Here is a 12,853-nt window from a genome sequence, read left to right on the forward strand (position 1 = left end):
CAGGGAGCTCAGCCCCCAGTGATGCACTGGGCTGTACGCGCTATCCTCTGTAGCGCAGCTAGCGCCTTGTGATCAGATGCCAAGCAGTTGCCATAACAAGCGGTGATGAAGCCAGTCAAAGATGCTCTCAATGGTGCAACTGTATAACTTTTTGAGGATCTGAGGGCCCATGCCAAATCTTTTCAGCCTCCTGAGGGGGAGAAGATGTGTTGTTTGTGCTCTCTTCATAACTGTGTCGGTGTGTGTGTGGTCCACCATCGTCATCTGTAATCAGGCCCACCACTGTCATGTCGTCGGCAAACTTAATAATGGTTTTGGAGTTGTGCACGGCCACGCAGTTGTGGGTGAACATGCAGTACAGGAGGGGACTAAGCGTGCTGTTGCCTACCCTGGCCACCTGGGGGCGGCCCATCAGGAAGACATTTCACTGTACTTGTGCACAACATTAAAACTTGAAACAGTTTCTGAGGGAGGTGTTCAGTCCCAGGGTCCTTAGCTTAGTGATGAGCTTGGAGGGCACTATGATGCTGAACGGTGAGCGGTAGTCAGTGAATGGCATTCACACATAGGTGTTCCTCAGTGTATATTGTCCATGTCCTTGTTCAGCCACGACTCCGTGAAACTGGATTGGATATCACAGTTCTTCAGGTCTAGTTGATAGGATAGTCTCGAATGGAGCTTGTCCAATTTGTTTTGCAGTGATTGCACTTTCACCAATAGAACAGAGGATAGAGGCGCTTTTCATGTACTCGCTGACGTAGTTTCTACGGGCACTGGCACGTCGGTCTCTCTTATGCTGCCTTTTTCTTTTCCATGTTTTGATGATTAGGCCCTGGTCCAGGGTGAGCAGTATGTCCTGCGCCTCCGACTCAATGAAGTATGAATGTTCATCCTAATCGAGGTTAGTGATCGCTGTCCTGATGCCCAGAAGCTCCTTTCGGTCATAGGAAAAGATGACGGAAACATTATATACAAAAATGTTTTAGATTATCCATTTATTTTTTCAAAGTTGGTAGCAATGGTTTGAAAAACAGTTTTACTGCACCAGAGTGCAACAAAAAAAATCGATATTCACAAAGTTTAGCATGTCTTTGCAAGGGGACTCTTATTTTGAGAAAAACATTTATCCACAATCGTGCTGCCAGCATAATATCCTGGTGCAAGGAGAAAGGATTTTACCACTAGCAGCCAGCCACATACTGTATCTCACAAGGACTGCAGAAAATAAAGGCTGAGGGACGATTTTTTTGCCGACGCAAAAGCTTTGATCCCCTCTGTTTATAGCAATGGATAGCCATCATTTCCTGTATGAAATCTATCATATTACATCATTATAATTATTAGGAAATAATCATACATTAATAAATTATAACTATTTTTCTCTGTCACTAAATTCAGAATTTCATGAATGCTGGAATTTGCCATAAAATGTAAATGTTTGAAAAGGGATAGCCTACAGCAGCTCGCAGTTTAAAAAAGCAACAATGTCGCAGCTATTAATTTTAACAAATAAGGAACTGTTACAATATATTCATGTTACTACTTTGTTACATTGTAACGCCGCGGTGAAAATGGTCCAGTTTATGGTTCTCAAGCGCCGACAAGTGGACGGTTGATGCATCCGTATCTTTGATGGGAAGTAATATTATTTTTTAAATTCCCATCAAAGATATGGATGTATCAACCGTATTATTAATAATACTAATGATAGGCCATTCTACTACAGCTCTACATTTCCTATAACTTTCCCCCCAAATTCCAGAAAAGTAGGTTAGAATGAAGTTGTGGGCTCACGACCTAGATATACAGTCAAGGTGAGACTATAAAATGAATGTAGATCATCAACGTTGGATCGGTCCTTCGACTCTAGTCTAAATCACTAAAAAAAGGTTCAAGTGGGTCGTGGAGGATAAAGTCCTGCCTACATTTTCAAATGTATGAAAAAAAAGTGGTTAGTGGCTGGTCGAGCGAACGACTCCCACAATGCACTCCCAGATCAGCGGGAAACCAAAATGGCGAATGTATTAGGGGAAAATGACCCGTTTGTTATTTTCTAAAAAACCTTGGTAGTGTGTCATATTAAGAGAGGTGCATTTCAAAGAGATTTAACGCTACTCGGACACGAGGCCAAGCACCGATTACTTCAATATATGTGGCATTTTGACCCTCCGAACTGACCGAATGAGGTACCTTATCAACATTACGATGTTTTTATATTGGGGGTGTGTGGGTGCGCTCCAGAATCATTCCGTCTGTGATAGCTCGAGACCTGTCTGTCACTTGTTTTTAGCCTAGACAACCGCTAAGACTAATTGCATGCATACTGCATCGAACTTACTCGTTGAACTGAGAACGTATGTGCAGGTAAATGTATCCATTCATTAATTCATCCTGGATGCAATGTCCTGACAGCCCACGAACAAAAGGAAACGGTGACGGTGCACAGTGGGATAGGGTTCGAATCGAAGACCCCCATTTTAAAACCAATTAATGCTTTTTATTGAAGGACATCATGCACCAAGACTCGGTTAAATTTTCTCACAACTTGCTTGTTAGTCTGATTAATCAGGCTGTTATAAACAAGTAATTGGTATATACAGCCTGAAACTAATACCTGCAAAATCGTGTCAATGTTCTTTACAAGCCAGAATATTGAATACAATTACATTTTAAAGTTACTATACCGGTTTCCTCTTCAACAATTAATTATATATTCTGAATCAGGGGAGGATGCAGAACAATTGACACTTGTTATGTGTGATTTAAAAATATATTTAAAATGTAAATCTTGTCATGCTTGGGTCAATATCTAATTGACGAAATAACCGAATATCCAGTATAAAACGAATTTTACCTCGGGGTGCTAAACTGAACCACATACTACCGACTGGCTAGCTAAAAAGTAGGGCGAACAATACTTTCCAGTGAATATTTGTCTCAAATTTAGAGCAGCTGAAGGACAAACTGCACAGACAACCGGTAGAGTAAGTTTAAAGGTGCCATATGCAGGAATCGCTTCGCCATTTCCTGGTCGCTAAAATTCTAATAGTTCGCCTAATTTCAGTATATGACACACAAAAAAGCAATGTATAGAAAACCATTGTACCATCTAAACCCCTGTGCGAAAAAAATATATATTTTCAATACACAAAAAATATTGTATTTTCAGCTTGTTTGAAGTTGATGTACACGAACTAAAGTAAAAGACTAAAACTAAACGTAAGAAGGAAATGCATAGCAGTAGAACATATTGTAACGACCCTGGGTTTATTAGCGCGGATATCGACTCTGCGCATGAGCATGCTTTTGCGGCACAGTCGATAGCGCGCTGAACTTCGGGTTGGAAGGTCGAGGGTTCGATACCTGCTCCCTGCCTGTTTCATTACGATATCAACCGCTTCCTAGACTTGCATTCAATGAGAATGACAGAACTCATATTTCTATGTGCATTTGGTTGGGTTTTCCCAAAAAGTTACATACTGCAGCTTTTAAATGTAATTTATTCAACCATCTAGCCTGTATGGAACATTCATGATTTTGCAGGTATAAGTTTCGGGCTGTAAATAGTGATCAATTGTGTATTACAGCCTTGTTAATTGGAACTAACAGTTTGTATGATGAGTTACTTGGCAGCTGAATTGACAGCCTGTCAAATTTTATGCAACTTCTAATCTGCAACAGTTTCTCAAAAATATGTGATTTAGGCTTTCCAGTGTTTCTGTTGAAATAATCCTCCTTTATTCTGTGTCTCCCTTGAATATTTTGGCAATGTCAGAGATGCTCTCATGGTGAGACTCCACTCGCCTGTAGCTTTAATACAATGACAATGCTTGACAGTGACACCTATTTGTTTGGGGGGGTACAATGTAGGAATTAGGCTAATTCACCTCTCTCTTCCAATATGACAGAGACTCAACAGAATTAGAGCATTTGCCGGTCCACCAGCGGAAAGCAAATTCCCATCGGCAGCACAAGACGCCAGTGTCCCTGACCAGCGTCGAACCTGCCGAGGATGGACATGGAGGGAACATGGACACCAACCTCAGCGACAAGTTTAAAGAGGGGCAAGAGGTCCTAGCCCGATGGTCGGATGGCCTGTTTTATCTGGGGATTATCACTAAGGTAAGCAGCTGTTGCTAATAGGTGGAAAGTTTCCATTTTATGTTGTTGTTCACATGTTCTATAAAATGCCATTTCAGCCGTATCTTATGTCATTTTTGCAGAAAAGGATCATGTACTAAAAAATGATCCCTCCCTCAGATAAATAAGGGGAAGCAGCGCTGTTTTGTTGTCTTTGAAGATCGTTCGAAGTCCTGGGTCCTGTGGAAGGACATTCAGACAGGCAAGTAGTTCTCCTGCCCAAGACATGGTGCCATGTCAAGTTCCAGCCATTTTTTTCGATAGTCAACGGGATGAACAGTTTTACGCTTGCTTGATATGTTGACCGTGCAACTTGTTGCATATTTGCCATCTGTGTAATATGCTTGTATTACACTCTAAATAATTATAAAAAAAAGCCATCTGCTAAGAAAAATACATGCCTTTCTATTTTCTCCACAGATATTACCAATACACGATGGGCAGAATCCTTCGAATTTTGCTTTTAGAACGTGTAATTATTCTCCGGGCTGTACAGTTTTCAGTTAAACATGTGTTCATTAATGCCGTTTGGCTTGCCCTCATTCATTCTATCTCGGGTTGGGTTGATATCCTTGGTTGAGTTTTCTTCTATCTCCTCCGTTCAGGCCGGGGTTTATCTTTTGTAATCTTGTCCCTGACAGTCAACTGACCACAAAGATTCTGGGCTCACGCCAAACGTTAAGTTCCCCACGGAGCCGCGAGACAAGCATAGGGAAGGTACTCCTCAGCTTGTATTACTACTGTGTTCATTGTTCAGTTCACATGCTAATTGGTTACACTTCAGTGAGGGGCCTAGACATTAGACGGGCATGCCTATTTCAGTTAGATGACACATGACTAATGTGTGACATATTGGAATTGAGCAATCTTTTTCTGGTCTAAGTGGCAGGAAATGGGATCTCGTGACTGTTATGTTGAACCTCAAATGGCACCCCCAGTGGTATTTGAGTATGAATTCTTATGATGGCAGGCCCCTCAACTGAAGTCCCTCTAAGTAGTAAAGGTTAGGGCCCTATAGAATCCAGACATTAAAACGGAATTCAACTATATTCAAAAAATGTAGGGAATCAACCAAATGTAGTGATTTGCCCAAGTGTATCATAAGACATGAACAGAATGCATCCGTGATTCATATTTCTTGCAAATTTCTGTAGAGGCAACGAGAATTCCCTGTCTTTGTATGGCGCACGCTTCTACTGCTTTTTGTGTGCGATGATGCTAATGAAAAGTCTTCTGGTAGATGGAAAGGCTTTCCCAAAAACCTTCTAAATTAAATGTTGATAACAAAAAATAAAGCTGATTTTATAGGGCCCTAGAAAGTTATTTTCACTGGTGTTTATCTTGTCATTTTACTCTGCAAGGTTGCAGTTGTTGCCCCCCAAAAATGTCCCTTCTCTGTTTGGGCTGGATATGAATGACATATTTTAATTGATCAACTTTGGGTGAAAGCGACAGCTTATTCAATTTACGTTGGATTGGAAGCAAATGGGGATGTGTTTGTGGAGATATGACCCCATATATCCTATGTGCACATCACATTAGTAAAATGGGGATTTCCCACCTCGGTCTCTCACTCTTTTTTTTGTTGTCAGTTACAAAGCACAAGTGTGAACTGTTCTGCGTTGATTGAGCTCTCGTTATCGTTCGTTCTATCTCTTCAATCTCCTCCCTGAAGCTCTCTCTTTCTTGAAATGTTCTCTCTTTTCTTTGCTGTGTGATGCTGGTTGCCCGGCTGTTCCCTTTTATGAATTAAAGGGCGGTGTGTGGTTATCTAGAGGAGTGACCCGTCCTGTCTGTTTTCAGGGGACGAGGGAGGGGAGGACATGGTCTGCACAATATGCCAGGACGAGTGCTCCGAGGAGCCAAACGAGATTGTCATCTGCGACAAGTGTGGACAAGGTTAGGGCACAATCACCATCCTAACCCCTTCCTTCCTTTAACCTGACCAGGTTCAGAAATTTCACCTGGGACAAAATGTTTGCTGGTTCATATCCAAGTTAAGGAGTCCTTGTTTATCTGGTCATTAGAGGTCCCACCTCTGGAGAAACATCAATACAATAGTAATTCTCTCTTAACTGTGATCCAATCTTTCCCTTTTCAGGATATCACCAGCTCTGCCACTCCCCCGTCATCGACTCCAGTCTGATCGACACCGACGAGAAGTGGCTCTGTGGGGAGTGTGTGTTGGCCACAACAGCAAATGTACGATAACTATACAATAACTTACATTTCCATGGAAATTAATTTTGTGAGTTCAGCATGCAAGGTACACAAACCAACACACTATAATGCAATACAACATAATGCAATATGACAACACCGGAAAGTGAGCACACGGACTCAGAACCGCTGTGTGAAAAGGTTGTAATAAATGTTAAAGGGGGGACGCTCCAACCAATTGAGCTCACAGTCGGGTGTGTGTGTGTGTTCTCTGACAGAAGGGCGCGCTGAAGGGTCCCAGAGCCCAGCAGGAGATGAACCACTCTTTGCCTTATGCCCTGGAGTACCTGGTGTGGGACCAGGGCCACAAAACCAACAGCCAGCAATGCTACTGCTACTGTGGAGGACCTGGAGAGTGAGTTTCTCTCTCTCTGACTCACTCACTCACTCACTCACTCACTCACTCACTCACACACACACACACACATCCTCTGTTTTAACCCTTCTCCCCTCTCTCGCTTTAGCTGGTACCTGAAAATGCTGCAGTGCAACAGGTGTAAGCAGTGGTTCCACGAGGCATGTATCCAGTGTTTTAAGACACCCATGCTCTATGGAGACAGGTACGAAACAGCCCCCCCCCCCCCCCCCCTTTTAAAGCCTCACGATACGTTATCTTTCAGGAAGCATGTGCTGTCTACCAATGCGGTGCCAGAAAATAAACAAGCGCTTGTGCTTCTTTCTCACCAGGTTCTATCTATTTATTTGTTCAGTTTGCAATAGTGGACCGGAGTACCTCAAACGACTGCCTCTTAGATGGTGAGTGGAACTCGTGTAGAAGAGATTTGTGTACGCAATGGATTGATGTTCTTCAATTGATCTATTATTTCCTGTATTGGAACAAGCAAGATCAGTGTATGGATTGTTTGAGGAAACAGAAGTTCCCTCTAGGAAAGAATTGAATTGCTCAATTTATTGCACACGAATCGTTTAAAAAATCATATTGAATTTTGACCGTTTTGAGCTTCCATCTTTGTTTCTCTCCAACAGGGTGGACGTTGCACACCTGAGCCTCTACAATCTGAGTGTGATTCACAAGAAGAAGTACTTTGATTCCGAGCTGGAGCTGATGACTTACATCAACGACAACTGGGATCAACTACAGCTCCGGGAGGTAGGACAAACCTTGACGCAGTTGGAGCTGAAATAAAAGATCACAGAAATGTTCCATATGCACAAAAGCTTATTTCTCTTTTAATTGAGGAGTATTTCTGTCTGTAATAAAGCCTTTTTGTGTGGGAAAAACTCATTCTGATTGGCTGGGCTTTGTCTGGGCCTTGCTATGCCTATGCCCACCCATGGATGTGCCCCTGTAAAGTCATGTGAAATCCATAGATTAGGGACTAATTTATTTATTTCAATTGACAGATTTCTTTATATGAACTGTAACTCAGTAAAATCTTTGAAATTGTTGCGTGTTGCGTTTATATTTTTGTTCAGTATATTTTATTTGACACAGATATGAAATTCCAACCTCTCGAATGAATCTTACTATTGCCTTTTTCCAGCTTTCAGCTACTCCTCAGTCGGACCGATATGAAAGTATTCTGGAAGCACTGAATAGCAACCACAGCATGTGAGTTACACACTCTCCCTATGATTTCATGATTGTTCCAATCATGTCAGCATAACTATTCTCATGTACAGTCCATCCCCTCTCCCTTCCTCTCTCATTCATGTCCTCCACTTCTCCATCCTGCTCTCTCTCTCTCTCTCTCTCTCTCTCTCTCTCTCTCCCTCTCTTTCTCTATCTATCTCTCTCACCCCCCTCTCTCTCTCCCAGGTTCATGTCGGGGAAGGAGATTAAGAAGAAGAAGCACCTCTTTGGGCTGAGGATCCGTTTTCCTCCGGGTCCCCAGAGCTCTGAGGTGCTGGCCGACAGAGGGGAGCCAGAGAGGGCCTCCAATGAGATCAAAATCAAAGGCAGGAAGGCTATCCAACCGCTGACCAACACCAGGTGAGACCCAACTCTCTATGAGAAACTCATGGACACTTTTGCATGCAATATACCCTGGTAAGGCTTTTTTTTAGTTTTAGTTTTAGTTTGGGTGGCCACAGGTTTTAAAGTAGCAGAAGGGAAACTGATGACTCAGTTTTACGATTTTAAATCTTGTTCCAGTGAATTAACCAATGGTGTGGTGAAGAAAGCCAAGAAGAGGAAGAAGCAGGGAGGTCACTCGCTGGAGACTCTGGCCAAGCTAAGGCGCTCCAGTGAACTTTTGGCGCAGGTAACATCTTTACCCAAACTTAAAACATTTGAGGCATGTTGTTTATAAATTGAGATGTCATGTCTTTTTATTCCCCCTGAAGGATGTGACGCCACCACAATTGCTTGATTCCCACTCGTTGGATCTCTTAGCCTCTAGGTCAGTTATCCCCCCCAAATTAATTTGTGAGAACAGTTGCTCAATTTGTGAAAACTGTTGAATGGTGTTGTTAACAGTGTCCCCTTTACTCCCAGCAGCAGGACCGACAGATCTCTGCCATCCTCCAGTACCTCGGATGTGGACTCCGTCGGTGCCGTCAGCACCACTGAAACTACCTCAACTAACCTCTCCAGGCAGTCCAGGTACATTCTACATGATCAGATTCACACTCAGGCTCTCACAAATTCACATGGAAAGTCATTGTACCGTTGTATTGTAGTCATTGTATGGTAGGTAATTGGGAGTACCTCCTAAGTGTTTTTCTAATCTCTCTCCCCTGTTTCTCCCTCCCCTATTCCACCCCAGCCTGTGCATCTCCAGTAAGACGCGCACGGGCCGCCACTGGCCCATTGCCAAGCCCCCCCTGAAGAGAAGACGGGGCCGGCCACGACGGGTCCCCCTGCAGCCCCCCAACCATGCGATTCCCCCTCAACACCCAGGCCCCCATGCCCCAGAGCCCCAAAACACCTTGCCGGGGCTCCACTCCACGGATATAGTGCACGGCCTGGGCCCAGGCGGCCAGTTGTCCCACCTCAAGAGCTCAATCAGCAGCTACTTTGGGGCAGCAGGCCGCCTGGAGTGCGGGGAGAAGTACCGCGTCCTGGCCCGCCGGGTCACCCTGGATGGCAAGGTCCAGTACCTGGTAGAATGGGAGGGCGTCACTGCCTCCTGAACGTCTCGCAGCGCTTACGTAGTTTATTACGTGTTTACACAGCGCTTATAAAGCATTATACAACGAGCGGGTCTAATCCTGAATGTTGATTGGTTAAAACCGCATTCCTGCCAGTGTCTATTCCGCAAGTTACCACTGGCTAAATCTACGATGTTAAAATGCCTATTTACTCAGTTCCATCTGATTACGCAATCCACTGTCTCTTCAGCCCAGCCAAGCAATTTATAAACAAGGTCTCCACTATAAAAAGCATCTAGATATTATCTAACTTTTCTTTTAGACTAACGTTTAGTTTTCAACAGTGGAGATTTGTATAAACCTCGCTGTCTGTCTCCGACATTTGCAACATTGTTTCAATATTCAAATTCGATCACCAGCTGTCGCATAGTAATGAACGTGTCAAGAATCGGGATGAGACAGGCAGGCAGCTTTTCTCAGTCGGTCGAAATCATGAATCCGCATAATTTTTATCGATATATACGAAGAGATATCAATAGAAAACAGGTCAAATGAAACAGCTGTGCAGCTAGTTTGCAGTCAGTTTGAAGTTATTGTGTTCGCTGTGTTGTTGGCTAGCTCCGCTGAACAACAGTGTCCTGACAAGAGAGCACATTTTCAACGCCAGGTGAAATCGCACATCCTTAGCTTATTGTTATGGATGTATCCAAATAAATGTCACTAGAAAGCTGCTTAAACAAATGCCAATGCAGCTACTTTGTTATTCTGGCTGCACTGTTTGGCGTGACTGTAAGTTAGCCATAGTTGGCTAGCAATGTTAATAAAACATTTAGAACGAACGACTGGGTCGTGTCCATAGATTCAGAACAAAATGTAATGACTGCCAACCAAACCAATAGAACGGATGACCAGCCGGCTTGGGTAGCAACCCTAGATTTGCGTCGGGACTATATCTTGTGGAAGGATGAAATGGTATGAATAAATTCATAAAAGTAACGTTAATGAAAATATGTAAATCATCATTTTTAATATGTTAACCCGTTGTATAAAAGTGATAATGCCCTCAAAGCCAGAGTTCGGAGGATGTATTGGCACCGTTTGCCAGCCCTTGACTTTGTCTCGGGCCTAACACTCGTGCCAATATATCCTCCAAAAAAACTGGCTTCACGGCCATTATCACTTTTAACCCTCGCCTTCTGAGAACGGGCCTCCGTGTTGCCCGGTCAGGGAGGGAGCTTGAGTTTCCCTATTTTAGTTTTTCCTTTTCGTCCAGTGATATGCTCTTTTCTGTGACCCGTTGACTTCAGTGTTTCAGATCTGCTTAGATTTTGTGAACTGAAGGGGGTGAGAGACCAGTTTAGGCAGAATGTAAAAGGGTTAGATAGGGGGGGTTTGAATGGTGTTTAGGTGCCTTGGCGCCTGACCTGGTGTGTCGAAAGTGTGCCTGTTTGCAAGTAGTTGACGTTCGAGAGGGACTCAACGACAGATATTTGTGCTGCTGCAAACCAGTTTTATTATGTCTTATTTACTTTTCTACTTGTATTTACTCATGTCAGTGTCCAGTACATTTTTTTTCCTTTTTTTTTTTTTACAATTTGGATTTGATTGCACATCAAGTTCAGCCTGTTGTACCGTACAACCATTCTCCTAAACACGTGATAGGCGATCTTATCAAATCCACAGAGGCGGAGATGCGCGTTGTCTCCTTTCCCTCTCTCAGCTGAAAGCGTGTAACCTCTAGCTCGAACCTCTGCTTCATGTTCTGCAAATCATCTCACTATGAACAGTGTTATTTTCACTGTGTTATAGTTCAAGTGTCCAGATTTACTTACAGGGGTCAAATGCTTTTTTTCTTCTTCTCCCGAACACACGATTCATGATTAAAACAAGGTGAATTTGCTTTGAGGGCTGAGCTTGTGAGAAGGAATGTTAAGAGTGAGTTCAAGTGTAAAGCGGTAACTTAGTTGGACTAAAGGTCTTCGTGTTATTACATTTGAAAGGTTGTGTAATGTACCTACATGTGTTCTATATGTTCTGAAGATCTAAATCGTTGCTGTGTTTTGCATACGCAATCTACCCTTTACATTTTATAAACGCCTCAACTAGGACTTTGTTCCTTCATTTCTGTCGGGCTGCTGTTGTATTTTATGACATTGATAAGTTCGTTAGAACACTGACTACAAAAAGCTCTTGGACCTTGTACTTTTTAAAAACTGAATTCAGTTCTCATAGCCGCCTATGCAACTCGACCCTAAAAAATGGTTGCTTTTGTATTTCAATCACTTAACGGCAACACCAATATTTTTTGCTTAAGTCAGGCTTTGATTTTATTTCAGGTGCTATTTATTTCACTTTCTCCTCAACGGTGCACTTAGACTTCTGCTGGTACAGCCAAGCTCACCTAGAACCCACTCAGGACATGCGCAGTAACTTCACTGTATGTATAACGTGCTCATAGAACTCCAGCAAAGATGTGGAATGTAAAATTGAGGTATTAATGGGATGGAACATTTTGTGGTGTAAGTATTTCATTGATATGTTCATAAAAAAAAAATGGTAGCATTAATTTAGACATTCCTATGTGACTGGTTGTTTTGAAAAATACTGAAATTCAGTCCATTATGCTACACGGTCAAAAATGTTGATTTGTTTATCCAATAACATTTCTTCCACTTATCTCTGGAAAATAAAGTTTCTTCTGAGTTCCTTGTTTCATTTTAAGAGTTCAAGCAGTTAATGCCTCTTGGTGTTGGATGTGCTACGTTATTCTCAGAAAAAGCCATTTTCCCCTTCAGGCAGTGGAGTTGGATCTTGATGTTCGCTCTATTAAAAAAAAAAAAAAAAAAGTTGCATTTTATTTGAAGCTTTTCTCCTGTGTGTCATTGTGCCAGTGTTAGACCCTAGATCTTTTTTTCTACTGGCTTTGAGCAGGCTTCTTCAGCCACATAATAAATATTTAAAAGCCCTAGTTCTGAATTCATTGTTTATTTTTTCAAAAAGTCTTGCAGTCTGTTAAATTGGCACTTTTGGTAGAAATAACATGATTTCCACTGCATGTTTATGCCAGTTAGATGTATTATTTTATGAATCAGTAGGTCATCTTGACAGAAAGAAATGAATGGCATGTAACATTTACTTGAAGACGATGTAGATTAGTCATTCCGGTGATGCATTATTACCAGCTAGCTCATTAACATTACACCAGAAATACATTCTTAAAGGTCCAGTGCATTCAAACATAATTTTCCATTTCCACACAGGTTGGAATTTAGTATAAGAGCAGTTTGAAAACACCACCTGAAATTTCAGCCTGTTTTTGGTTGGATGGAGTTTTGGCCTCCCTGGTGACATCACCAGGCAGTTAATTAGGTAATAGTCCAATAGGAAAGAGTTCCAAACCCCTCTGCCAATAACAGCTTGTTTTCATTTCTCAACACAG

At 42.4% G+C, this 12,853-nt stretch overlaps 1 protein-coding gene across 5 annotated transcripts; it reads left to right on the plus strand.

Moving 5' to 3' along the window:
• The first annotated feature begins 1,993 nt into the window (after nt 1-1,993).
• LOC139387569 (metal response element binding transcription factor 2) lies at nt 1,994-12,127 on the plus strand. 5 transcript variants are annotated; one of them, XM_071133896.1, is made up of 15 exons: nt 1,994-2,186; nt 3,909-4,122; nt 4,261-4,342; nt 5,944-6,039; nt 6,242-6,342; nt 6,579-6,715; nt 6,825-6,920; nt 7,048-7,116; nt 7,348-7,471; nt 7,866-7,933; nt 8,141-8,314; nt 8,477-8,585; nt 8,668-8,723; nt 8,822-8,926; nt 9,090-12,127. In XM_071133896.1, exons 1-15 carry the CDS (start codon nt 2,182-2,184, stop codon nt 9,454-9,456), a joined length of 1,803 nt encoding a protein of 600 aa, XP_070989997.1. In that variant the 5' UTR covers nt 1,994-2,181; the 3' UTR covers nt 9,457-12,127. The 5 variants fall into 5 exon arrangements, with proteins under 5 accessions (XP_070989997.1, XP_070989996.1, XP_070989998.1 ...); XM_071133895.1 differs by having other exon boundaries at nt 2,016-2,186; nt 8,819-8,926; XM_071133897.1 differs by having other exon boundaries at nt 2,016-2,186; nt 6,582-6,715; nt 8,819-8,926.
• The last annotated feature ends 726 nt before the right edge of the window (nt 12,128-12,853 follow it).

The sequence above is a fragment of the Oncorhynchus clarkii genome, chromosome 28 (genome assembly GCF_045791955.1).
Source record: "Oncorhynchus clarkii lewisi isolate Uvic-CL-2024 chromosome 28, UVic_Ocla_1.0, whole genome shotgun sequence".
Taxonomy (NCBI): Eukaryota; Metazoa; Chordata; class Actinopteri; order Salmoniformes; family Salmonidae; genus Oncorhynchus; species Oncorhynchus clarkii.